The sequence below is a fragment of the Microcaecilia unicolor genome, chromosome 1, assembly GCF_901765095.1.
Source record: "Microcaecilia unicolor chromosome 1, aMicUni1.1, whole genome shotgun sequence".
Classification (NCBI taxonomy): Eukaryota; Metazoa; Chordata; class Amphibia; order Gymnophiona; family Siphonopidae; genus Microcaecilia; species Microcaecilia unicolor.
The window spans coordinates 651,213,810-651,241,777 of record NC_044031.1 but is presented as its reverse complement, the minus strand read 5'-3'; the positions used below and the strand labels follow the sequence as shown (position 1 = coordinate 651,241,777).

At 43.6% G+C, this 27,968-nt stretch overlaps 1 protein-coding gene across 2 annotated transcripts in view; it reads right to left on the bottom strand.

Annotated features, from left to right (window-relative positions):
* The window catches only part of LOC115456639 (apolipoprotein L4-like), a 92,204-nt gene that overhangs the window by 46,164 nt on the left and 18,072 nt on the right, over positions 1 to 27,968 (bottom strand). The window contains exons 2-4 of one of the 2 annotated variants that reach the window (XM_030185859.1): positions 24,772 to 24,932; positions 16,199 to 16,320; positions 3,132 to 3,174 (exon numbers count right to left, since the gene is read on the bottom strand). In XM_030185859.1, the coding sequence (XP_030041719.1) occupies positions 3,132 to 3,174; positions 16,199 to 16,210 (55 nt within the window). In that variant the 5' untranslated portion in view covers positions 16,211 to 16,320; positions 24,772 to 24,932. The remainder of the gene's footprint in view (positions 1 to 3,131; positions 3,175 to 16,198; positions 16,321 to 24,771; positions 24,933 to 27,968) is intronic. The other variant, XM_030185868.1, reaches the window with a different exon arrangement.

Here is a 27,968-nt window from a genome sequence, read left to right as displayed (position 1 = left end):
ACTACCTGAGAGGGACTTACTTTGAAGCAGCTCCTCTGCTGGGAAAGGGGGGGGGGGAACAAAGAGAGTGAAGCTGCCATTTTTCTAGAACCTCTACTAGAACCCACTAAACATTGTAAGTGATTTCAACTACCTTATTCTACTACTGACTGTATATATAGTTGTGACTCTGTTAAGGTTTAAAATTGGGGGTGGGGTGGTATTTTTAATTGGAATATAGGTATTTTTTTTTATAACTTGACCTGTTTCTTTTAGTATAGCCAGGGCTATTAGGCCTGATGTTTGTCTAAGTGGAAAGAACCAGACTAGTTGTTTGTTTAAATTTGGAACAGGGACAAGTACACATTTCTGAGAAATAAATAAATAAATAAAACTAGTTTGATGTAAGCAGTGCACACAGAGAAAATGCCACCAGGGCAGCACAGAAGGGCAGGATTACCATTGGAGACCAAGGGAAACCTGAGAGGAGTGCACTAGCCTCAAAATGTAACATTTCTCACAGAAACATGGAGTCAACAGCCCTAAGCCTGACTAACTAAACCCATCTGTACTGCCATGCTCTGAGAAAGGGAAAAAAAACCTAGGGTAGGATCCCTAATTCTGATCCCTTTCTCCCCTCCATTAATGATGTACACACACACCCTGAACCTCCTCAAGGAGGGTCCAGAAATATTTTTTTTTTTCTTTTCACTTTAAATATTTTTATTAATGAAGCAACTTGCAACATTTAAGACAGTACAGATAATGCCAAGTTGACCTAACATATTGGACATCCATATAATATAACAGAAAAGAACAAAACAACAACCCAGTCACCCTTATGGTGAAAATTGAACTATCAACTCCCAATCACTATAAACAAGGGTCTACACCCTCAGCTCTGTCCTACCCCCTTAAATTTGTTCAAGCATATAATTGCCTCACTTCCCCCTCTAGCCCTGCTCTTCCGTTCCTCCCTTCCCTACCACCCCCCTCCCTCCCTTCCTTCCTCCCCCTCCCCAACTATCACCCGTTCCTATCAAAGTTTGATTGTCCCCACCCCTTCTTGCAGTTGAGACCATCCTCTCTTGCGCCATAGCTCCCCATCTCTACGGTATGCCGTTAAGCGTTCCATAGCTATGAGTTGTTCTAATTTTGCTTTCCAATCCCCCAAGGAAGGAGGGCCAGTAACTCGCCACTTCCGAGCTATCAGGCATTTTGCTACCGCCAGACCCCAACGTAACATTTTGCTCTGTTCCCATGAGTCACTGTCATTATACATCCCCAGCAAGCACACCTGTGGACTGCACACCATGGAATCTCCAAACATTCTTACCAATGCTTTCATCACTGCCTCCCAAAACAGTATCAACCGGGGGCAGGACCACCAAATGTGCAGAAATGAGCCCTTGTCTTTACCACATCTCCAGCACCGGTCAGAAGCATTAGGGTACATACCCCTAATTCTCTCAGGAGTGTAATACCACCTTGAAGCACCTTGTATGCATTCTCTTGCACTAGAGTGCACGTGGAGGCCTTTTGAACCTCCCCACATATCCTCTCCCATTCCTGGCCCAGAAATATTCTTAGTGCAACTGTAAGAGGGTGCACCCAAACCATAAATCACCTAGTGAAGCACAGGCATCTCCACCAGAAGACTTTCAGATAGTCAGTACTTTCCAAGCTGCAGCATAAGGCTCTCGCTGCCACAGAAGAGCCGCATGGGTCTATTGGTCCTCCAACCTCGCCCTTGGGAAGCTGTCGGAGACTCAAAGCTGTGGGAGACCCAAGGACTCCCACAGGAGTCTGCAAACTGCCCCAGGCCTCCTTCTCAGAAGCCCTTAAATATGAAGAAACTGGAAGCAATCCACCCCAGTTCCCCAGTCACATCTTCTGAAAGGCCTACATATAAAACTTCCTGAATCGAAAGCAAATCGGGCTCCAGTGCCGGTGCTTCAGCATTGCCATGTGGTGTGGCAAGACAGATGGTGCCCTCAGATGCGCACGCATGCCCAAGAAAACAGTTGCCCTATACCCACCAAAATGAGCTGGGAAGGAGCATACTGCTCCACGGAGTTGGGTTGTACAGTGAATCTCTGGCACGGGAAACGGCAGCAGCCCAGTGGCTCCCCCACAGGGAGCCGCTTTTGCTCTCCCCAACTGGCGCAGATAGGATAATAACTACTCACCCCCTCAGGAATCGCTGTTGCATGCCAAGTTGGTCCTCACACCCCTCAGTCGGTACTGCAAACCGGCATGAGCTCGCCGTGCTGGACAAATCAGACTGAGGAGTTGTTTCTTTTTTTTTTTTAAGGCAGGAGAGGACTCCACAGCAAAAGAAACCTCAGACTCATTTTAAAGTCAGGAGAGTGAGAACCACAAACCCAGTCAGGCAGAGAGCAGGGAGTGATGGGGGAGGAAAGGAGGGACCTGGCACCACTAGGTGTGCACCCAAGTCCCAAAACCAGGACACCTCAGACCCTGGAAGCTCGAATAGACCCAGGGGACCAGGCCAGGAGCACAGATATGACCATCCACCTGCTAGATAGAGAGAACTTCAGAGGTTTACTATATGTGGTCATGTACAGCCACCTTAAAGTCAGTAGTCTCTATCTCCACCTGCTGGTAGGGGGACATAACCCACAAGTCTTTGGATTGATCTGTGCTATGGAACACTTATGCTAATGTTTTTGCATTGAGAAAGGGTGGGAGTGGTTTTTCTTATCAGTATTTATAGGTTAAAATGTAAAATCTGAAGCCCTAGTTACAGAGTGAGGTGGGTGAGGAATAATTAGAGGACATAGGCCCCTGATCGCCAAACACTTTCTCATAAGCAGGTTGGGACAGGTTCAGAAGGGATTGGAAGTGAAGATATGCAGAAAAGTGAGTCAGGAGACAATTGCTACAAGCTGGAGATGTTTGAAAAACATATGTATATTTTGCCATTGAAAGAAACTATAAACATGACACAAGTTACACCTCACTTTTGAGGGAAGTACTTTAGCAATTACTTTTAGGGTTAATGACTGTGGAAAAGGAGCACATCCCACCCAACAGGCTGTGATCAGAAAGCCTGTGCTCCAATTCTGCTCATCTGACCCATCAACAGAGCATTCATCAATTACAAACAAGTGATACCCATGGAAACGTACCAATCTCTTCCGAGTCTGTATAATCCCACTCCAGCAGAGCACCCTGCAAACAGAGAAATGAGAGAAATCCGCAGAGTTAGTCATCTGCACTGGAGTGTAAAAGAAATATCAACACGTAGCTATTATAAAAACAAAACAAACAAACTTCATCCCAATAGCTATTGTTCGTTTGAAGAGACCTTTGTATGCCTTTTTACACTCTCCCTCTCTCTACATCACTTTATTTTGATTTCTGGAAACTCTTCTTATTCCTTCTACCTCATTCTTTATCGTGGAGGTGACTGATTATCTCAAGGTGACGACAGGTAGAAGAGGTGACTGTCAAAGCCAGAAGGATGCTTGGGTGCATAGGGAGAGGAATGGCCAGCAGGAAAAAAAGAGGTGATAGTGCCCTTGTATAAGTCTTTGGTAAGGCCCCCATTCACAATACTGTGTGCAATTCTGGGGACCGCACCTACAGAAAGATACAACTAGACGTATGAGGAGAGACTTGCTGAACTGAACATGTATACTCTGGAGGAAAGGAGAAATAGGGGTGATATGATACAGACGTTCAAATATTTGAAAGGTATTAATCCGCAAACGAACCTTTTCCGGAGATGCGAAGGCGGTAGAACGAGAGGACATGAAATGAGATTGAAGGGGGGCAGACTCAAGAAAAATGTCAGGAAGTATTTTTTCACGGAGAGTGTAGTGGATGTTTGGAATGCCCTCCCACGGGAGGTGGTGGAAATGAAAATGGTAACGGAATTCAAACATGTGTGGGATAAGCATAAAGGAATCCTGTGCAGAAGGAATGGATCCTCAGGAGCTTAGTCGAGATCGGGTGGCAGAGCCGGTGGTGGGAGGCGGGGCTGGTGGTTGGGAGGCAGGGGTAGTGCTGGGCAGACTTATACGGTCTGTGCCAGAGCCGGTGCTGGGAGGCAGGGATAGTGCTGGGCAAACTTATACGGTCTGTGCCAGAGCCAGTGGCGGGGCTGGTGGTTGGGAGGCGGGGATAGTGCTGGGCAGACTTATACGGTCTGTGCCAGAGCCGGTGGTTGGGAGGCGGGGCTGGTGGTTGGGAGGTGGGGATAGTGCTGGGCAGACTTATACGGTCTGTGCCCTGAAGAGCACAGGTACAAATCAAAGTAGGGTATACACAAAAAGTAGCACATATGAATTATCTTGTTGAGCAGACTGGATGGACCGTGCAGGTCTTTTTCTGCCGTCATCTACTATGTTACTATCTGAGAGTGTAGGGGTGGGACCTTCCTTTAGTCCATTACTCTTTTTTTTTCATTTACTCACACCTTTTTCAGTAGTAGCTCAAGATGAGTTACATTCAAGTACATTGGGTATTTTATCTCTAATCAACAAATTTTAAATGTTACTATTCCTCTCAACACCTATTATAGGTTCGGAGTAGATCACAATTCAACTTTAACCAAATCAGTAGGACTGGGAGCTCACATCTGATATGATATTGTTAGTTTATGTCAATTTTGTTTTATTTTACAATGTTAACTATATTACACAAACCTTCTAAACAGCTCTGTTTTTAAGAGGTTTACGAAAAATCAAACAACATGATTGAGATTTCATCAAAATTTCTAAAGAGTTCCAAATTTGAGAGACTTGATATGAAAATAAAGCTGTAAATATTTCTTTGAACATAAACCTCTACATGATGGAACAGAGAGGTTTAAGTTATTATGGGTGTTATACTTAGAAGTCATTATATTGATCATTGAAGACATAACATGGTGCCATTCCCTTCAGAATATTATGAAACAACAAAGCTTATAAGGGAAAGGGGACTTGATATACCGCCTTTCTATGGTTTTTGCAACTACAGTGCACTCCATTCAAGTGTACGTCGGATAAGCACACATACTCTGTTTAACTGCATGCCGTACTTCGGTCCCATTTTTGGCGCCATCAATTTCTATGGGGACAAACTTTGGTTTAGCGCACCATTGATGTGCAAGATTCGCTTATATGCATGGTTTAAGACCGCTCCTCTGCAGGAAATACTCTGCATAAGCACACGCTCGGAATATGGAAGCCGATGGCATGTGACAAAGGGACGATAAATTTGAAATCTCATTGGCTAACTGCCGCAGGCAGAATAAGTGAAAGAATGTTGTTAGAGTGTACACTGGAGTCGTCGTCGTTGACTTTAACACTGGCTGAACGAATAGAAGTTCTTCTATTCGTTCAGCCAGTGTTAAAGTTCTTCAAAAATTAGAAAACAAAGTCAAGCATCTATTGCTAAAGAATATGGTGTCAATCCCAGTCAAATTTCATGTATCTTGAAGAAGAAAGATCACTTTCTGGAAGACTGGCAAAACAATACAAATCCACACCGGAAATGTAAACGGGCGGGAAAAGCTGAGGAGGTAGAAGATGCTCTTCTTCAGTGGTTTTCTCAAGTCAGGAGCAGACAGTTTCCTGTCAGTGGTCCACTGCTTATGGAGAAAGCTAATCAGCTAGCTGAAAGTCTTGGACTAACTGAATTCAAAGCCACTGTTGGATGGTTGGAAAGATGGAAAGAGAGGAACAACATAAAATTCAAGAAACAGCATGGTGAAAAACAAGACACCGATGACTTTGGTGCTGAAAAAACTTGGGTTGTTTCAGTTCTTCCTACCATCTTGAACGAGTTTGCACCTCATGACATTTTCAATGCTGATGAAAATGGTCTCTACTGGCGAACGATTCCTGATGGAACACTTGCATTCAAACGAGCCGAAACTACAGGAAGTAAAACGTCGAAGGACCAACTGACGATCCTCCTTTGCTGCAATATGAATGGGAGTGAGAAGTTGGAACCACTCGTCATTGGAAAGAGCAAACAGCCCTGTTGCTTCAAGAATGTTAAGTGACTTCCTGTGTCATAAGAGGCTAACGCAAAATCATGGATGACTGGGGAAATTTGAAAGCAGTGGCTAAAGATGTTAGAATGCAGGCACAAAAGCGTCAGATTTTGTTGCTTTGTGATAATTGTGCACACAGTGATGATGTCAGGCTGTCTAACGTCAAGGTGGTCTTCCTGCCACCAAACACTACCTCTCTGATCCAACCTATGGATCAGGGCATAATAGCCAATTTCAAAACACATTATCGGGCTCTTGTGCTACGTTATCTGATGAGCGTTATGGATGACCAGACTGGCAAGGATAAACGTGCTGTTGAACTGACTCATAATCTATCACTGTTGGGATTCCCTACATATGCAGAAAGAAGCCTGAAATCATGTTATACAGGCAAACATTGTGAACTGCTACAAGCGGGCAAGCTTTGTTAGGGATGTGGAGAGGGGCGAAACAGATGCAGCTGTTGCAAACGCGTCAGATGAACAGGCTATTGACATCCCAACCGTTGTTACTGAAGAGGAGTTTCATCACTACGTAGCTGTTGATTACGATCTACAAACAGCTGACAACAGCACTGATGTTGAGATATGCGTCTACACGCAGGCAACGGTGGCTGATGATGACACAGTGATGAAATGATCAGCGAGGCACATGCTAACGAAATTCAACAACCTCCTGTCACTTTTGCAAGAGCGCTGGACAGTCAACACCATGCGGTCATATCTGGAGGCCACTGGATGCCAGTGCTATGACAGTTTTTACCGTCTGGCAGACGTAGTCTATGGAACTCACAGACACAATAGTGTACAGAGGACTATGACTGATTACTTCAAGTAAGCCTAACGTCAGTTAACAGAGACTGTATAACCTCATTTAACAGAGACTGTATAACATCAGTTAATGGAGAATGTATACTGTACGTATAATAAACAGTACTGTACATATGTTTATCAGATGTCTGTCAAACTTCTTTGGGTCACAACGGTTAAGTGCACGCTCCGGTTAACTGCATGTATTTCTTTGGTCCCAGACCCTTGCACTTAAGCGGATTGCACTGTACATTCAAAGCAGTTTACATAGTACGTACAGTCACTTATTTGTACCTGGGGCAATGGAGGGTTAAGTGACTTGCCCAGAGTCACAAACAGCTGCAGTGGGAATTGAACCCAGTTCCCCAGGATCAAAGCCTGCTGCATTAACCACTAGGCTACTCCTCCAAGAATTCTGGCCTCCACTGGAAACCAATGGAGCTTTTCATAACATGAAGAAACTATCAAATCTACCCAAGCCACATTTAAGATGAATTGCTGTATTTTGGATAGTTCTAAGTCGTCTTAATAGATTTTTTTTTGTACAAACAAGATATATTGCAATAGTTAAGCATCATAAGAATTAATGCTTGCACTAGCAGCTGAAAAGACTCTAAGTAAAAATATTTCTGAATACATCTTCAATTACTTAGCAGCTTAGCAGAATTTAAAAAGGGGTTTGATGGTTTCCTAAAGGACAAGTCCATAAACCACTACTAAATGGACTTGGCAAAATCCACAATTCCAGGAATAACATGTATAGAATGTTGGTACGTTTGGGAATCTTGCCAGGTGCCCTTGGCCTGGATTGGCCGCTGTCGTGGACAGGATGCTGGGCTCGATGGACCTTTGGTCTTTTCCCAGTGTGGCATTACTTATGTACTTATTAGCCAGAAACAATGTTTGATGAGATTTATCTGGAATTCCCATGATATATTTTGATCTAACAAAACACCTAGAATTTTACTACTACTACTACTTGACATTTCTAGAGCGCTACTAGGGTTACGCAGCGCTGTACAGTTTAACAAAGAATAGGGTTACCATATGGCTCCAGAAAAAGGAGGACGGATTGAGCCAGCCGGGTTTTACTTCCATTGCTTTGAAAGCAATGGAAGTAAAACCCGGCTGGCTCAATTACTTCCATTGAAAGCAATGGAAGCAAAACCCGGCTGGCTCAATCCGTCCTCCTTTTTCTGGAGCCATATGGTAACCCTAAGAAGGCCAGTCCCTGCTCAAAGGAGCTTACAATCTAAAGGACGAAATGTCAAAGGAGCTTACAATCTAAAGAACATCAATATCAGTATTGATAACCTTTAAGAGTGGACTAACACGGCTACCACACCTCTCTACTTAATCTAAAGGATGAAATGCCAAATTGGGGCAGTCTAGCTTTCCTGAATAGAGGTCAGTGGTTAGGTGCCGACGGCGATATTGAAGGGGGGCTTTGAGCAAGGATTTGAATATGGGCAGGGAGGGGGTCTGGCGTATGGGCTCAGGGAGTTTATTCCAAGCATAGGTTGAGGCAAGGCAGAAAGGGCGGAGCCTGGAGTTGGCGGTGGTGGAGAAGGGTACTGAAAGGAGTGATTTGTCTTGAGAGCAGAGGTTACGGGTAGGAACGTAAGGGGAGATGAGGGTAGAAAGGTAAGGAGGGGCTGCAGATTGAGTGCATTTGTAAGTTAATAGGAGAAGTTTGAACTGTATGCGGTACCTGATCGGAAGCCAGTGAAGTGACTTGAGGAGAGGGGTGATAAGGGCATATCGGTCCTGACGGAAGATAAGATGTGCAGCAGAGCTCTGAACGGATTGAAGAGGGGATAGATGGCTAAGTGGTAGGCCAGTGAGGAGTAGGCTGCAGTAGTCAAGGCGAGAGGTAATGAGAGAGTGGACGAGTGTTCGGGTGGTGTGCTCAGAGAGGAAAGGGCGAATTTTGCTGATGTTATAGAGAAAGAAGCGAGAGGTCTTGCCTATCTGCTGGATATGTGCAGAGAAGGAGAGGGACTCCGAGGTTGCGGGCAGATGAGACGGGGAGGATGAGGGTGTTATCAACTGCTCCAACCAGCAGCAGAAATAATTCAACTGAGCCTCAATCAAAGTGAGTTACTATTAATCCGGCATAATTAATCATTCTGCCATGCTAACAATAGTTATCTTGTGGCACATTTCCCTTGTGTAAAATCCTTAAACTGCCTTCTAAAATTATTGTATTACCAGTATTGTAAATAAACTTTATCTGTATCTGAAAATAAGTATCTAGCCCTTATGTTCTGAGCACATTTCCTTAAACATTATACAGTTCAGGTTAATGCAAGTCCCCAAACATACATATGTTTTGTTTTTTGTACAAATGTTTCGGTCTAGACCTGTTTCAATCACAAACTAAGTCACAAAAAGGTGCCCTAAATTACCACTGCTTTTTAACATATTTATAAATGATCTAGAGAAGGGAATAACCAGTTAAGTAATTAAATTTGCTGATAACACAGTTATTCAAAGGAGTGTGAAAATTACAAGAGGACCTTATGAGACTGGGCATCCAAATGGCAGATGTTTAATGTAAGCAAGTGCAAAGTGATGCGTATGGGAAAGAGGAACCCGAACTACAGCTACATAATGCAAGTTTCCATATTAGGAGTCACTGACCAGGAAAGGGATCTAGTGTCATCATTGATGATACACAGAAACCCTCTGCTCAGTGTGCGGCGGTGGCTAAGAAAGCAAATAGAATGTTAGGTGTTATTAGGAAAGGAATGGAAAACAAAAATGAGGACGTTATAATGGCTTTGTATCGCTCCATGGTGCGACCGCACCTCGAATATTGTGTCTAATTCTGGTCACCGCATCTCAAAAAAGACATAGTGGAATTAGAAAATGTACAGAGAAGGGTGACAAAAGTGATAAAGGGGGTGGGATGACTTCCCTATGAGGAAAGGCTAAAGCGGCTAGGGCTCTTCAGCTTGGAGAAAAGATGGCTAAGGGGAGATATGGTAGAGGTCTATAAAATAATGAGTGGAGTGGAACGGGTAGATGTGAATCGCTTGTTTACTCTTTCCAAAAATACTAGGACTAGGGGGCACACAATGAAGCTAAAAAGTAGTAAATTTGAAACGAATCAGAGAAAATATTTCTTCACTCAACATGTAATTAAACTCTGGAATTCGTTACCAGAGAATGTGGTAAAAAGCTAGCTTAGCGGGGTTTAAAAAAAAAGGCTTGGATAGATTCCTAAAAGAAAAGTCCATAAGCCATTATTAAAATGGACTTGCGGAAAATCAACTGCTTATTTCTAGGATAAGCAGCATAATTTAGGATAAGCAGCATAATATGTATTGTACTGTTTTAGGCTCTTGCCAGATACTGGTAACCTGGATTGGCCACTGTTGGAAACAGGATGCTGGGCTTGATGGACCTTCGGTCTGTCCCAGTAAGGCAATACTTATGTACTTAAGGCATGACTTCCCATGCTCACCCCCCCAACCCCCACCCCCCAGTGGTCACTGACCCCTTCTCACCACCTAAAGATGTGAAAGAAACAGTACATACCATCCTCTATGACAGCTTCAGATGTTATGGCCAGTCCTATTTGAGCAGCAAGCAGGTCCCTGGAGTAGCCTAGTGGTCGGTGAAGTGCACCTTGGAGAAGGGGACCCACGCACATATCCCATTCTAACTGGTACATTTGTGGTGGAAAGTGAGAGCCCTCCAAAACCTACCAAAAACCCACTCTACCTGTCAGGTTTTCAAGGCAGGAACCAGGTTTGTGAGCCCTTGGGCCACTGCCGAGGAGCAGCAGTGGCAGGCAAAACCACGCCACACAGGGATAAGACAGAACTCTGACAGGGACGGCTAGTCTTCACCTGCACTTGACCACCATTCCTCAGGAGTTGAGCCCTTGGGTGCAGGTGGCCGGCAGGACTTACCGGACAGGGCAGGAACTGGATACCCACTAGGCAGGAAGTGGACAGGCAAAAGGGTCAGGAACTGAAAGCTGCCAGGGCAGCCACTAAAACAGGGAACAAATACTGACAGACAAGAGACAAGACTGAAAGCTGCCAGGCAGCCACTAAACAAGAAACACAGACAACCAAGAACTAGACAGAGAAATACAAACAAGAAACAAGGCTGGGAACAAGCAATACAGTACAAGAAAAACTACACACAGACTATACTAGAAACAGACAAGAATCTCAGACAATAAACTGGACTAGGCAGAAGTGCACAGCGCACACCAGCATACCAGGGACCTTAGGCGATGCAAAGGCAAACACAGAAGTTTCCAAATGGCTAATAAGCCAAGCAGCAGCTGAGACTCAGCTGCAGCAATCACAAGGCAGCTACGGGTGCTGTGCAGGCACAAACAAGAAAGACAAGTCTGGCAGCCTGGAAGATCCGGACCGGACTGAGCTGAAGCCTGGAACGGGTAGAGACAGCAAGACAGTCTATGGCAGCCACCGGTTCTGGTCACAAGAAGGCGAGGGGAGCACAAACCAAGAAGCAGGCAGAAAGCATACTGAAGCATACACAGGTGCAGCACAGTGGAGCAATCAGAGCCATGCTGGAAGCAGCCAGCACACAGAGACAGAGCTAAGTCAGGCAACACACACAGGTGCAGTATAGTGCAGTAATTAGAGCCATGCTGGAAGCAGCCAGGACACAGAAACAGAACCAACTCAGAAAGGAAAGACAGAAGCCAGCTCAGAAGCTGACCCCAGAAATAAGGTAAGTCTGAGAGGGATCAAGACCACAGACATGACACTACCTACATATAGGTGCAGCTATAAGGGTACACTAGGCTTTTGGAGGGCTCACCATACAACATAAGGGGGTAACAGTAAGATGTGTACCTAGGACCTTTTATATGAAGTCCAGCTGCAGTGCCTGCTAGGGTGCACCACTGCTCTGCTGGGATGGCTGTGTGGCCAGTCTACTAAGAATACTGGCTCCCCCATATGTTTCAATGGCTTGTTTGTTTGTTTTTCCATCTGATTTTTTTTAATAGACCAAAAAGATAGATGCACTGAGCACAACAATGTCTAGCAAATGGCCATTTTCAAAACAAAAAGATAGATGCCTTTTTGGTTTGACAATTGCTATGCTTGCAAAACATCCAAAATCGGATTTAGACATCATATCGAAAATGCCCCTCTATATGTAGGATTGTGTGACAACTGCAACTTTTCTTTATTTGAGTGTATTTTCTCTTTTTTTCTTAGTTCTTACCAATCTCCTCCTCTTCTTTTAGTGGAGTATGGAATATAATTTTTCTATAAGTGGAGTATGGAATATAATTTTTCTATAAGTATTTCCTGTCACATGTAATTATTATTTTTTTCTGTACAAATTTATGTTTGATTAATGTATCTTAATTCTAGAAATAAAAATTAAAAAAAAGCAGATGTTCTTTGCAAGTATATGAGCTATTGAAAACTGCAGCTGTAGTAAATAATCCAAAGCAATAACCTGATCAGTACTGGATGCTAACCAAGTAAGTGCTGTTCTATTGTTGTCAAATGTTTTTATGTTGAAAATAAACACATTATAACATCAGGTCATATTGTATACAGTAGTAATTAAGAAGGAACATTGTGTCTTATCTCATTATTCATAATGGAGAATTCACAGAGTAAAAAAAAGAACAGGCCAATGCCTTACAGCTTCCGATTTCAAGGAATATAAAAATCTAACAAAATCACATTTTTAAACTTTAATCTCTGAACCCACCCCCCTCCCCCCCCCCCCAAAAAAGGAAAGAAAGCAATGCAACCCCCCCCCCCCCCCCCCCCCGGTCCCCCTCACATATACCACTCTGTTAGTACAATACAATACAATTATGGCTTAAAGGCCGCAACATACCATAAATAGCTCAGCATGGCTTACAAAAGAAAAAGGGAGAACAAACTCCCGAATATGAAGAAGCATAATTAATAAAACTTACAAAAAATAAAAACTTAGGGCCCGGAACACTGCCCCATTAGTACAGGACAAGAGATCTCAACCCAGTCCTCGGGACACACCTAGCCAGTCAGGTTTTTGAAATATCCAAAATGAATATGCATGCAATAAATCTGCATACAATGGGGGCAGTGCAAGCAAATTTATCTCATGCATATTTTTTTTTGTTTGTTTTTATTACATTTGTACCCCGTGCTTTCCCACTCATGGCAGGCTCAATGCGGCAGGCAATGGAGGGTTAAGTGACTTGCCCAGAGTCACAAGGAGACGCCTGTGCTGGGAATCAAACTCAGTTCCTCAGGACCAAAGTCCACCACCCTAACCACTAGGCCACTCCTCCATTGTGGATATCCTGAAAATCTGAGTGTCCTGAGGCCTGGGTTGAGAACTCCTGGTATAAGATTGTAAGCTCCTCTGAGCAGGGACTGTCCTTCTTTGTTAAACTGTACAGCTCTGTGTAACCCTAGTAGCGCTTTAGAAATGTTAAGTAGTAGTAGTAGGAGAAAAGACAGAGCTGTGAGAACAGCAAGAAAAGAAAATTTAAGCATTTAAAGAACAGAGGAGGAAGAGAAGGGTGAAACAAGCTAAGTAAGCAGGATCCCTGAAGAAGAGGATGAAAATTAGAAAGCATAACAACACTTGTCTTAGGAAGTAGAAAGCAGAACTATCTGCGCCTTATCTCTGCCACAACTACACTATCCTGGCCGGGTCAGTGCACTGAGAATAAGGGACTGACATCTGCTGAAGAAAAAAAAAAGAGGCTGGAAATGTTTCTTTGCCTTACTAAAAAAGTTAATGGATCTGCTCATTTAGCAGAGCCAGGCTCAGGGGCCAATGCAGAAAGTCACGTGGTCTAGAGCTAGCTCAATGTGCAGCTTCTACTGCAAAATTAGCAAGACAAAAATACTGGAGCTATGCAGTATGCAAACAGCATGCAAATTACTGCCACATTCAAAATGTGAAAACAAATCCGCAGCTCATTGCAAAAAACGTTGTCCTTCCTGTCAAAAGAAAAAGAAAGAAGATTGCTGGTGGTCTGCATCAGCCCCAATTTCTCTCCCCTCCCACCCAGCCTGACCTCAACTGTCTCCAGATAAATAAAAAATAAAAAAATTCCCTGGTGTCTAGTGGCACCCCCCCTGCCCCAACCCAACCAGCTCCATCCCTCCCAACTTTAAAATGCCCTGGTGTCTATTTTTTTTTTTTTGTTACATTTGTACCCTGCGCTTCCCACTCATGGCAGGCTCAATGCAGCTTACATGGGGCAATGGAGGGTTAAGTGACTTGCCCAGAGTCACAAGGAGCTGCCTGTGCCTGAAGTGGGAATTGAACTCAGTTCCTCAGCTCCCCAGGACCAAAGTCCACCACCCTAACCACTAGGCCACTCCTCCACTCCATATTAGCACCCCTCCTCCCAAACTTACAAAAATAAATAACTACCCTGGAATCTAGTGGTACCCTTTGAAGACCTCCGACCCCCCCCCCCCCCAAAGTGTATCTTAACAAGAGGCAGGAGCGATACCTACTTGCTCCTGCCTCCAGTGCGGCTTTGAAAAATGATGGTACCCGGCACAATGCGCCATTAACGTATGCCTGGGAGGGGGCTCGGGGGGCCAGGGTAGGGTTCAGAGGGTGCCACTAGATACCAGGGATTTTGATTTTTTACGATGGAGGAAGGTGGATTTGGGTCAAGAAGATGCCATGGATTTCTTTCTTTTTTAAGTTGGGGTAAAGGGGGGAGGTCATTAGAACACCAGAGATTTTTATTTTTAATTTCAGGTGCAGGGGGTTGGGCTGGGAGGAAAGGAAGGGGGCCACTAGACATCAGGAACCATACACAAAGGTATTGAGAACAGGCAGGCTGGGTTGGGAGGAGGGGGGGGGGGGGTGCCAAGAGACATCCTCAACTAACTCTATGTTGCCCTGGACTTCACAAAAGATTTCCTACATTGTCCGCGTGTTAGAACCCGCTGTTTCCTTCTATGAATTGCAGTGGAGTACTTAATAGCCTCATTAACATCTGTTTTAATAGACTATGTGGCTATGTCTTCCATGAAAGTAAACACTTAGTGTGGAGTGGAGGAGTGGCCTAGTGGTTAAGAATGCTGCTCTTGACATCCAGAGGTGGCCTGTTCAAATCCCACTGCTGCTCCTTGTGAGCTTGACAAGTCACTTAACCCTCCATTGCCTCAGGTACAAACTTAGATTGTGAGCCCTCCTGGGACACAGAAATATCCAGAGTACCTGAATGTAACTCACCTTGAGCTACTATGGAAAAGGTGTGAAGCAAAATCTAAATAAATAAGTAACTAAACACCCGAACTTAACTCCTCTCTGCATTGCTCGGACGGTAATATGGGCATGCAACCTGTGGTAACTGCACGGTTATGATTGTGGTAGCTTTCTGCACTGGCATGTTCTCACCACAGAGTGGCGCAGAACTCATCTAGGATGTGTTAAGGGTCTTCAGGAAAAGCTCCAGGAGTTTCCTACATTGGTTAGCACATTATGCGGGTTCTTTTAGAAGCCTTAACATTTCCATGTGTAAATTCCAGCTTTACATGTGCCAACAACAACCATGTGTAAAATGATAATTTTAGAAAGGGCTCAGCTTACACATGGGATGCCCCTAAATATGTGGAAATTGGAAGGGGTGTGTTGGGGATGTGGTGTGGTCATGGCCTGGGTGGTCAAAAATCCACACATGTATTCCTCATGTCATAAAGGGAACGCACATATAGGACCAAGTATTTCCATGTAGGAATGTACAGCTGCTCCTTTGCATATTTAGGTTATAAAAACATGCTCACTTTGGCCAGTATTTTACTGGAGGGATTATAAAAGCTATCCTCCTTAATCCTCCACTGTCTATTTCTACTTCCAAACTGAAAATAAAGATGGCAACCTCTGTATTTAATTAGCAGCATTCATATACATAGGGTTGCAAAATGGCTCCCATACACATGTGTAAGCTGCTGAGTTTTCTCTGTTGATTTTTTTCACATGTATCTTTGCAAACTAGCTACTCCTACTACATGTGTTGGTAAACACATATGTACTCCTGCAAGATATGCTGGCAGATCCTTTTCTAAAATACCACCAGAATTAAGCACTTACCAACTGGGACATCTCAATTCCAGTCTCTACATTCGGTGTAAAATGAGGTTCCAAATCTGTACTATATTCACAGTTAAACTGAGGTTTCTTCACCTCAAGATATTACACCCACAGACACACAACACCCATACGCATGATATCACAAGCCAGTGCCGCCAGACACCAACGAGGTAAGTGCGTGAAGAGATGAGCCTGGGGCTAGTGGTGAATGTTAGCATATCTGCACACCTGCCTAGGGCAACAAAAATACTTGTACCAACCCTGGGTACTGGCAGTGCAGCTTCCTTGTAAATTCGGATCTCAGTAATATATATAACATGAAGTTTGATACCTGGTCCTCCATGGTTCAGCTTCTTATGATTTCCTTGCTTCCACCGTCTGAGCAAAGGCAAAGAGCTAGAAACTCAGCCCACGATGAGGTTGATTATCCGATGGAGAAATGATGAAATCAAACTGTAAGCAAACAGCAGAGAGAGAAAAGCATGGGACTTGCTGTACAATGTGCTTCTTTCTAGTTCTCCTAATTTTCTAACAACCGTCTGTACAAGAACAATTGCAGAACATTTGTGTATGTTGAAGACATACCACATGTACTTAACAAACCGGTTTAACAACAGCAAGACAGACACCATCAGGAAGCTGCTAAGATTCAAGGAAGTACAGCATAATATCCTTAACAAAGAGATTCATCAAAGCTGTTTGAAGGGTGCATGTGTGCCAGGCAGTGCAAAATATCACCGCTATCTACTGTAATTCAAGTCAAAACTCGCCCCCGGAACACCTCCTGCACGTCCTCTTTGAGGCAACCAGCTAAGTTGGATGGTTAAAATTTAATTGCTGAGTGGAAGGGGAACAAATTTTAAAACCTAGATTAATCTGGATAACTCTAAAGGCTGCTTGGAAAGATATTTTCAATATCTTTCCCTGACAGGTTTAGTGAGTCCTAAACTTGGAGAACGCATCCATCAACTGCAACTGCCCTCCAACAGCTCACATCTAGGGTTTCTACACTACACCTAGGAGTTTATAAAAATTGTAAGTGTCTCCAGCTAATTAGGAGTTCTTAGAAGATGCAAAAATTTAGAGTTTATTGGTGGTTTTGCACCACAGGTACTATTAGTTGGGTACCCACTTATGAGCTGTTAATGCAAATAAGACACAAAACCTGAGTGAAAGATACAAGGGAAAGGGAGAGGGGGAAGGGAATGGGACTTGATATACTGCCTGTGTGTTGTTGTTTTTTTTTATTTTTTTGCAACTACATTCAAAATGGTTTACATAGGTACTTATTTGTATCTGGGGGCAATAGAGGGTTAGGTGACTTGCCAGAGTCACAAAGAGCTGCAGTGGGGGTCAAACCCAGTCCCCCAGGATCAAAGTCCACTGCACTAACCACTAGGCCACTCCTCCATTCCAAGACAAGTCAGGAATTGGGTGAGAGAGTACTAGGAGAAGCAGTTTTCCCAGTGTTTATCCAATAAACACGTATTTTAAAATATTTGCATTGGGGCATTTTATTGGCATTTCTTTTGGCCTTTACAAGGTGTTATGTTAGCCCTGTACATCCAAGAGATTTAAACCTGAGATTGCTAGCTACCAAGAAAATAAACTCTTAATCCTTAATCCCAATTCTTTATTTAATCCAATTGATAACAAGATAAAAAAAACAGTTGTGTTCAGAGGATTAGGGATTTTGCACATACAAATTGAGCCTGTGTCTGTCTGTGATTAGCCTCTCTCCAGAGAGGAGGAACTGTCAGTGCCTGGTAATTTGGATACTGAAATCAACAGGCACAGCTGCACAGATAACCATAAGCAGCCATACAAAGGTGAAAAATCAATATACTGTACCTTTCTACCCTGAGATGATAAAAACAAGCAGCAGTTTACTGCCTCAACATGGAGAGTTCATGCCCTCTACTTGTTGGATCTAAGACCTAGGTACAGCTTCCAGCTCTCTCTCAATTCTCTCGAAATAAACAATCAGGGGTGGGGGAAGTCTGTGCCTCACAGCATGCCAAGAAGCAAGTACTAACAAAGCTCTAAAAGACACTCAGGACATAGGTGTTAACAAAGGCTAACATCAGAGGACTGCAGAAACGCAGGGACCTGGTTCATAAACACAGGGCTTTTTTTGAGGAGGTACTTGGGGGTACTGAGTACCGGCACCTTTTCCATTGTCTCCTAAAATTGACTTGTGGACCCCAAATTTTAATGAAAGAGGTCAGGCTCTACACACTAATTCTGCCTTGTCATAGATTCTGGGACTGGTTGCAGGGGGCCTGGCCGTTCTGGGGTGGGTCCCTCGGTAATCTCCCCACCCCTGAAGGGTGGCCTAGCATTTGAATACCGGCACCTTTTTTGCTAGAAAAAACACACTGCATATACGCAATTTAATACAAAGATACTTACCTGTAGCAGGTATTCTTTGAGGACAGCAGGCCATTCATTCTCACGTGGGCGATGTCATCCATGTTGCCTGGTGTGGAGTGTAATCAGGCTACTAGAGCTTCAAGAGCATGCAGAGTGTCCCCCCACTACGCATATGCAGGTGCTTTCCCACCCGCTGCTAAAGCACAGGATCATCAGTACAATACTACAGCATACCATGGAAAGGAGACAACTCCAAGGTGTATTGCAATAGTCCAAGTGACTTAAAACCATGGTTCCGAAAAATGGCTCTTGGGAAGAAAGGTTTTACTCTTTTTAGTTTCCTCATGGAATGGAACATTTTCTTAGTTGTATTCTTCACGTAAGTTTCAAGTGTGAGATTTCGGTCCAAGGTAACTCCCAGAATTTTCAGATTGTTTGAGACGGGGAGGGAAAAGTTAGGGGTGGTTATGGTGGTGAAGTTATTTGTATTGTGTTGTGAAGTGAGTATAAGACATTGTGTTTTTTCTGCGTTGAGTTTTAGCTGAAGTGCATTCGCCCAGGAGTGCATGATTTGGAAGCTTTGGTTGATTTCGTTGGTGATTTTGTTTAGGTCATGTTTGAAAGGGATGTAGATCGTGACATCGTCTGCATATATGTACGGATTGAGATTTTGATTGTCTAATAGCTTGGCTAGTGGTATCATCATTAGGTTAAAGAGGGTTGGTGAGAGGGGGGGATCCTTGGGGAACTCCGCATTCAGGTGTCCATGGGGTTGATATCTCCACATTAGCTGTTACTTGGTATGATCTTGTTGTCAGGAATCCTCTAAACCAGTTAAGAACGTTACCTCCAATTCCAAAGTATTCCAGGATGTGTAATAATATTCCATGGTTGACCATGTCAAAGGCGCTGGACATGTCAAATTGAAGGAGAAGTATGTTATTGCCGGTTGCAATTTTTTGTTTGAATTTATTCATTAGAGATACTAGTACTGTTTCTGTGCTGTGGCTCGATCGAAATCCTGATTGAGATTCGTGCAGAATTGAGTGTTTATTTAGGTAGTTAGTGAGCTGTTTCGTCACTTGTACTTTTCTTTGCGTCTTTAGGTAGAGGAGTAAGTAGTATATTTCCTTTGTCCTTTGGGAAGAGACCATTCTGTAGCATATAGTTTAGGTGTCTCGTGAGGTCTGTTATGAATTGCTGAGGGGCAGACTACTAGGACAGATATCTAGTTTGCATTACGACTTGGCGTATCTTTTGAGTGATTGAGAGATGTTTTCAGTTGATAGTGAGTCAAAGTTGATCCATGATCGGTCTGCTGGATATTCCTCATGTATTGGGTCTAGGCATTCAAGGAGGTTTACATAATCAGTTGTGTTGTTGGGTATCATGGTTCGTAGCTTTATAATTTTCTCTTTGAAGTACTTCGTAAGGTTGTTTGCTGATGGGGTATCTACGTTGTTAGAAGTAACCGGCATTGTATTTAGTAGATTATTTATGAGTTGGAAGAGTTTATGTGTATCCTGGTAGCCTGGTCTGATTTTAGTTTTATAATATGATATTTTGGTTCATTTGATGGTATATCTGTATTTTCTTTGTAGTTTCTTCCATTCGTTGAATGCAGAGTCATCTTTTTTCTTATTCCATGCTCGTTCTAGTCTTCTGACTTGTGTTTTTAGTTCTTTCAGTTCTTCATTAAACCATGGTATTGAGTTTTTTCTATGTGAGGTTCTGGTTTGGAGTGGTGCTATTTGTTGTCATTGCACCTTTTTATTGGATATGTTTTATTATTCCCCACATTCATCACACACTGTTGGCATTCCAACCAATTCAACATCAATTTCACCTTTTCAATAATCTTTATGTTTTTGTTACACTGGTGACACTATGGTTCATGTATAACTCGGAATCGCTCAATATGAATGTTCACATTATATGGGTATTGGCTCCTTTTAAAGTTCTTTTACTGTTCTCTTTTTACTGTAATTGGTTTATAATACATGATTTATAATTATATTTATGTTTTAATATAGATACTTCACGCCAAAACACAGTCTGTGTCGAGCCAATGATATATGATGCACAATTAAAGGTTTTGCTCCGCTTGTGAAGGCTCCTGGTACTTTTTTTTTGCTGTTTGGACACATAACACCAGGATCGTAAACCTCATCGCAGGCTGAGGGCCTTGCAGGGCAGCAGCAAGAGGCATGGCTGGTGCAAAACCCCCAGACACCGAGGCACACTGTTGTAAAAACCTCACCAAGAGCTCTGGGAGCATGGCCCAGATACGCTCATCAAGAGATGCCATCAGGGAAGGCTGGGGTGTCAGTTTAGAGACCTGCACATCGGCGCCTCCTGTATGGGGGGGGGGGGGTAACAGTCCTCCCGGCACCATGCATTGAGGGGGGGGATCAATGCCAGTCATCGATGCTACTCAGTGCTGACTAGGACGACATCAAACCCTCATGTCAACTCAGAGTTGGGTCCGATAATGACTGGTCCCAGGAGTCCTGCACAGTGGTCAACGTCGAGGAAAGTGGAGACTTCCTCGATGAGCGTCCACTCCCAGTGTCCGAAATAGGCCTCTCAGCCATACGGACTGATGCAGCTGCCAACTTGATGTCAATATCGATGCCGAGGCTTTGGACCGGGTCCAAGAATCTTTTTCCTTTGAGCCTTTCCGGCCAGCAGGGTTCTTTTCTTCATATGGTTACTGCCAGGTTATGGTGGGAGCTCTTACCGTGGCGGTAAGTGCTCCTCCTCACATGGCCACACGGTAAAAATAATCTTACCGTATGACTGTTTTTTAGGGGCTTTTTACCTGCTGCAGTAAAAAGGGCCCTGGTGTGAGGCAAAAACGGCCCCTGCCGCTACTGCAGGGCCCTTTTTACCATAGCTTGGTAAAAGGATCCCTGTGTGAAGTTATCTGGCAGACTCTTTAACAGTGGAATACTGAAGAAAGAGAAACAGAAATGGATTCCTCCAGAACAAAATGTAAACAACGTACGTTTTCAAAAGATGTCATACTTCCATTTTCTAAAAACAGAAAAATAATATTTTGTACCTTTCTCTGATCATTTTATTTTTCCTGTTAGGTTGGTCTTGGTCCCTTTACCACATCCTCTTGTTTTTGCTTAAGCCCTTCTCCATTCTTCCATCTTCTATCCCTTCATCTCTCTCTAACATCAACGCTTCTGCTTCAGCTTTTTTCTCAATTTCTCTTATCTGCTTTTTAAATCTACTTTCAGCTAGATTTTATTCCGCTTTTTTCCACTCTAGCCCTGTATCCCTCCACTTCATATCCTTGTTTCTCTAGTCCTCCCATTTTTGCACCTGTCTCTTCTCTCAGTCACCAGCTCTAGTATCAACTGGTAGCTCCTTTCTCCCAATGCCCAGCCCCAGGCTTGGCTTCCATCTCCTCTCTCTGTTTCTCTCCACCCCCACCTTCTTTATAGCCCAACATCCTTCCCTCTCTCTCCCCCTCCACTCTTGTGGGGGGAGAGAGAGGGAAGATGTTCAGTTACATTTGTAGCATAGCATCTCCCTCTATCTCCTTTCCACCATAATTAGCATTCCCCCTTTTCTCCTCCTTCCCCTCCCCCAGTAGTCCAGCATATCGCCAACTCCCTTCCCCAGTGTTTCAACATATCTTTCTCCCTTCCCCTCCCCCAGTAGTCTAGCATATATCTACGTCTCCCTTCCCTTCCCCCAGTAGTCCAGCATATCTCCATCTCCTTTTGGAGATTGGGTGGCAGAGCCAGCTGGTGGTGGGAGGTGAGGATAGTGCTGGGCAGACTTATACGGTCTGTGCCAGAGCCAGTGGTGGGAGGCGGGGCTGGTGGTTGGGAGGCGGGGATAGTGCTGGACAGACTTATACGGTCTGTGCCCTGAAGAGGACAGGTACAAATCAAAGTAGGGTATACACAAAAAATAGCACATATGAGTTTGTCTTGTTGGGCAGACTGGATGGACCATGCAGGTCTTTTTCTGCCGTCATTTACTATGTTACTATGTTTTTCCCTTCCCCTCTCCATCTCCTCCCTCTCCCTTCTCTCTGCTATTCAACTTCCTGTTCTCTCCTGGTTTTTCTCAGTCTAGGCTCTCAGTCTTACTAGCATCTCATTCCCTCATAATTTCTTTACCATCTTATTCTGAGCGTTTGTAGGGATGTAGCAAGGAGACTGTGTTGTTGGGGGGGGGGGGGGGCAGGGGCAGAGTGTCAAATGTAAACTATTGCACAACTCACAGGATTGCAGCAGAAAATAGCTGTGGGACCATAGAACTGGAAGGCCCCTAAGAACATAACAATAGTCGTACTGGGTCAAACCAATGGATCATCTAGCCCAGTATCCAGGAATCAATTCAGGCTAAAAGTACTGTCAGAATCCCTAAGAATAGTAAGATTCAATGCTACTGATCCCAGGGATAAGCAGTGGCTTTCACTGTGTCAACCTTAATAGCAGTTTATGGACTTTTCCTCCAGGAACTTGGCCAAACCTTTTTAAACCCAGATAATGCTAACTGCAGTTACCACCATCCTCTGGCAACGAGTTCCAGAGCTTAACTATTTAGTAAGTATTAAAAAATATTTCCTCCTATTCATTTTAAAAGTACCTTCCTGGGACATGGCTTTGGCAGTTGAGGGAAGTAGTGTAGCACAGCTGCTCCTGAATGTATCTGGCTCCTCTACACAGGCAGCTTCAGGAAAAGAACACCAGAGCCACACAGGATCCAGCTTGATGATTGTCAGCCCCAGTGCTGCAGACAGGGCTGGCCCAACCATTACACAGGACTAGCACTAGTTTAGGGAAGCGGCTTCTATGGGACACCAAAAAGCAGCTGGAATCAAAGCAAAACAAAACAAGACTTGGACTCCATTTACAGTCAAAGAAAAAAATAGGAGGAACTTTTACCAGAAGGAAGAGTGGGCAGTTTTCAAATACCCCATGTACCCAGATTAGTCTAAAGAAAGGTAGTATTAGGCTGATCACAATTGTTGGCAAAAGCAGGAGGCTTAAAAGTTAATCAGAAGGAACACAAGGTTGAAGGACTGCCTAAGGTTCCTAATACCCTTGGCACAGGCCCTGACTGTATGTGCAATTACAGTGTCCGTCTGCAGTGAACTTAAAGGAAAGGGACTTGATATATTGCCAATCTGTGCTTGCAATCAAAAACAGTTTACATACTATATGCAGGTACATATTTTGTACCTGGGGCCATGGAGGGTTAAGTGACTTGCCCAGACTCACAGGGAGCTACAGTGGGAATTGAACACAGTTCCCCAGAATCAAAGTCCGCTACACTAACCACTTACTCCTCCACTTAAAGAGATAATAATAGAAAAGAGAGCAGAAGAAAGCAGAGGTGCCAAAACTAAACAATGAAAGTGATAAAAGTTATTAAAAAGTTAGTTAAACTGAGGGTGTATAAATGTATAGTAAAGGTCTATAAAAGAGACAATGAGGTAGGGCAGCCAGCAATGGCCATGTTTTGGCTATATATCTGCATTGAGGCTCATATTATACTGTCAAAGCATAGCATCAACCAAATATATCAAAAAGAACTTAGGCACTTAAAAATGAGCCCAGAAAGCTATAATTTCTCTTCCAGATCACATATATCTCCAGAAATTATATTCATGTTTGCACCCTTAGTAACTTTTTAACAAATTTTATCACTTGGTTTTAGCACCTTCACTTTTTTCTGCTCCTGGTTGCCTGCGGTTTGTCCTCTTGTTTTTTGCTCTATTGATGAAAAGGCCCAATCATACCGCACAGAAAGTGAGGTACAGTAGTACAAGACTATTAATTCTACAAAGAGAATGTTTATCACCATGATTTTATATTTATTTATTAGGATTTATTTTATTCTGTTAATTTCAGATACTATATAGTATTTTGCTATTGCTTCCTATTTTTGCTTTGTATGTCCTGGGTGTGTGACTGTTTATTTTTCTATGTTATAACCCACATTTCCAAGTTGGACTGAAATGAGTAAATTCGTATCTCTGTTTTACAGCACTTATATTTTAGTAAACAAAGATGACATATATGTCCCACAACAGATCAGTTTTTTTCCCAATGTGTGCGAAAATCTGTGAGAATAATCCGAGTTCATAAAGTGAAATGCTGCGGTTGTGTTAGGAATAACAAACCCTATGCACTCAAGTCAGAAAACTGTTCATAGTTTCAAACTTTAAAGATTTAAGAAACTTTGCTACTGGGAAAAGTACATCCTATTTCTCCTAGAGTCCCTTTCACTTTCTTGACTGCGTAATTGTTATTCTCTCACATTACACGGGCTATTCCACCATCAGTAAATATCTCTGTTCTCACATTTTCTTGCCCTGGATAACAAGATCAGCTCAGTGCACAACGTCTGTGAATTTAATGTCAGTCAGCTTTTCAAAGGCAGAAGCTGGGAATATGCGATAAAGTTGCTTTTACAGACTATCCTCTAATTACCAGCCCAAGAGATCTACTGGTTACCATATTAACGTTAATCTGTAAAAGGATTATTATAAACCCTTACCTTTGTAAAACTGATCCAGTGCTCTCTTGCTTCTCTAACCATGGACTTTCGGTTTCTGATTACTGTACTCAGATGCCATGGGTGGGACTTGTTTGTTCTTTTTTTTTTTTGCCAGAGCAGCTGACCGTTTTAGACTGAGACAAAGCTGTAATGTATTTGTCCTGTTGCCAGACATGAATGTGTGCAAATTAAGATCAATAAAAATATACCATTTTTGAAGTAACATAATACATTTGTTGACTGACATGAATGTGTGCATTGAGCCTGCATTGTGTGGGAAAGTACGGGGTACAAATGTAATAAATAATAATATGCCTACCCTAATCTCGCCAACCTCCACTCCCAATTCTGTTCTGACTTAAATACCAACCTCCCATCCTTCTCTTTCCATCTCTCCTTAATTTTATTCCTCCTTACCCCTTTTCTCCCAAATTACACTATCCTATCTACCCTCTTTTATCCTAGTCATATATTATCTAGCTCAACTTATCATACACTATTAAGCCCGATTTTACGTTGTTTTACTACTGTTTTATTGAAAATTCTATTCTTAACTTTGTATTTCAAATTACTATGTAAGCCACATTGAGCCTGCATTGTGTGGGAAAGCGTGGGGTACAAATGTAATAAATAATAATAAAATATACAATTTTTTGAAGTAATGTAATACATTTGTCGACTAGCTTTCACGAACGCCACTTCTTTTTGTTTTAGCAGATTGAAAACCAAACTCTGTGCTGCTCCATATGACGAATTATTTCCTGTTTGTGATTAGTGATCTGAACTATAGTACTGCTGCCAATTAAGTAAGGTTAGAGGCAAGTGCTATGTGCCATTGATTCAGTCCTAGTTTTCTGCTAATTTTTAAAATCTATTTACTTTTCTAGCAGGAAGGATTAATCCTCTTGCTTTATGCCATCTTGATAGAATGAATCATAGTGTACTTAGTGGGGTGGGACAGGGTGTTACACCAGGCTAAGAAGGCTGGAGATGTTTGGTACAGGGCAGCGCTACAGAATATCTCCTCTGACTCCTGTCCTGTGCCACTGTCCAATTACTGCCAGGGTGGTTTGTGAGGGCTGCCGGGGGGGGGGGGGGGGGGGGCAAAATTCCCTAGTCCCGGCCTCTAAGGGGTGGGGGGGGGGGGGAGAGCCCTGCAACTTCTTCCTGCCTGCCTGCTCCCGGGTCTGTCTCTTCTGCAGGCTCCTGTGTGCCGGGACCTGGATGATTGCATTAATGCAATAACTCGGAGTTATTGAGTTAATGCAACCATCTCGGTCCCGGCATACAGGAGCAGGAGACAACAGACTGAGGGAGGAGCAGCCAGACACAGGAAGGTAAGGGGGCAGGTGGGGTGGCGGCCTGAGTAGGAGGGGCACATGTGGCGCAGTGGCCCAGGTGGGAGGGGTTGTCAGCGGTCCTGCCCAGGCCCAGCTGTGTCTCTCGGCAGACGGGGCAGAGTGGTACTTAGCAGCAAAAGGGCTGTCCTGACTGTAGCTATAAAGTTACCTGGGCACTGGTCTGACTTCAGGGTTTCAGCACTGACCTGGATATTCAGTGCCAGTGCCCGGACATGGCCCCACACTGAATCCAGACTGACAAGCAGTGGCTTTCCTTGTGTCTAACTTAATAGCAGTTTATGAACTTTTCCTCCAGGAACTTGGCCAACCTTTTTAAAACCCAAAGAATGCTAACTGCTGTTACCACCACCCTCTGGCAACGAGTTCCAGAGCTTTACTATTTATTTAGCAAAAAAATATATATATTTCCTCCTTTTCATTTTAAAAGTAACCTCATAGGGCATGGCGTTGGTAGTAGAGGGAAGTAGTACAGCACAGCTGCTCCTGCATGTATCTGACTCCTCTTCATAAGCAACTTCAGGAAAAGAATTCCAGAGCCACACAGGATCCAGCTGGATGATTGCCAATCCCAGTGCTGCAGACAGGGTCGGCCTAACCATTACACAGGACTAGCAGTTGTCAGCAGCCTATAAACTGACTGCTGTGTGCTATTGGTCAGTTACTGTAAAACATTGTCCACACGTGCAAAATTGTCATGCCAATAAAATTATCTGAATGTGAAACCCTGCTTGCCTATATTTCAAAATGGTGTTGGAGTTTATACACCAGTTTAGCCAGAAGGAGAAATTAGATCTTACTTGCTAATTTTCTTTCTTTCCCCTGATATTTAAAAGCATTTAACCAGCCAGGAACAGCTCCTGGCCGGTTAAATGGAACTTAGCTGGCTATCCGGCAATATTTAGTGGGATATTGCTGGCTATCTCCCGCTGAATGTTGCCAGTTAGCGTCTAGCAGATAATCAACTAAATCATGTGATATAGCCAACCATCCGTGAACATTCAGTGCACCACCGGCTAAGTTTGGTGGCCTAATAGCTGGTATATCTTTGGCCGGTTTCAACTTAACCGATCAGTGCTGAATATCGGCTTTGAGAAACTTAGGTCCATGACTGAACGAAATTGTACCAGCAATTAGTAGAGTTCCTGAGGAAGCCGTTTGAGAGTGAAACGGAACAAAACAAACGGTACAGAACAAAGAGCTACATGCTGGGTCTTTAACGCTAGACTAATAAAGCTAAGTGCTTGCTGATAAAGAGCCATAGGCTATTGAAGTTAAGTGCTTTCAGATTTTCAAACCATCTGTTGTTGACTGTAAAAGGTTACCAAGCACACTGACAACTGAGGCCTAGATGCACTAAACGTTTTTCATCGTTAAATGAGCCCTCAAGGAAGAATTTCCTATCCTTTCCATGCACTAAAGCCTATTTTCCGACGACAGTAGCAGCTAACGAAAACTGAATGCAGATGAGTAATTCTTCTACAAATCCCATTGAAATGACATGCACTAACCTTTTCCGATTCGTTTAACGCAGGAGAACACCGTGAAATCTAACGAGAGTCTGTACCTCTCATTAGGGCTGTCTGTCTGCTAGAAGTTAACAAAATCCAATAAAAAAAATAACTGGGGGGGGGGGGGGACGAAAATGCGTCAGGGGCGTCCTTTATTGATGCCCCAGGTCGCCGCTGCTCCCCTCTCCCTCAGCACCAAAAAAGAAAAAAAAAAAAAAAGGATCGGGAGGGGGCAAAGGCACTCGTCATGAGCGTCCTGTATGGACGCCTTGCCCCCCCCCCCCCGGCACGAAAAATCTCCAATTTTAGCAGCCCCGGGCCGGCCCTC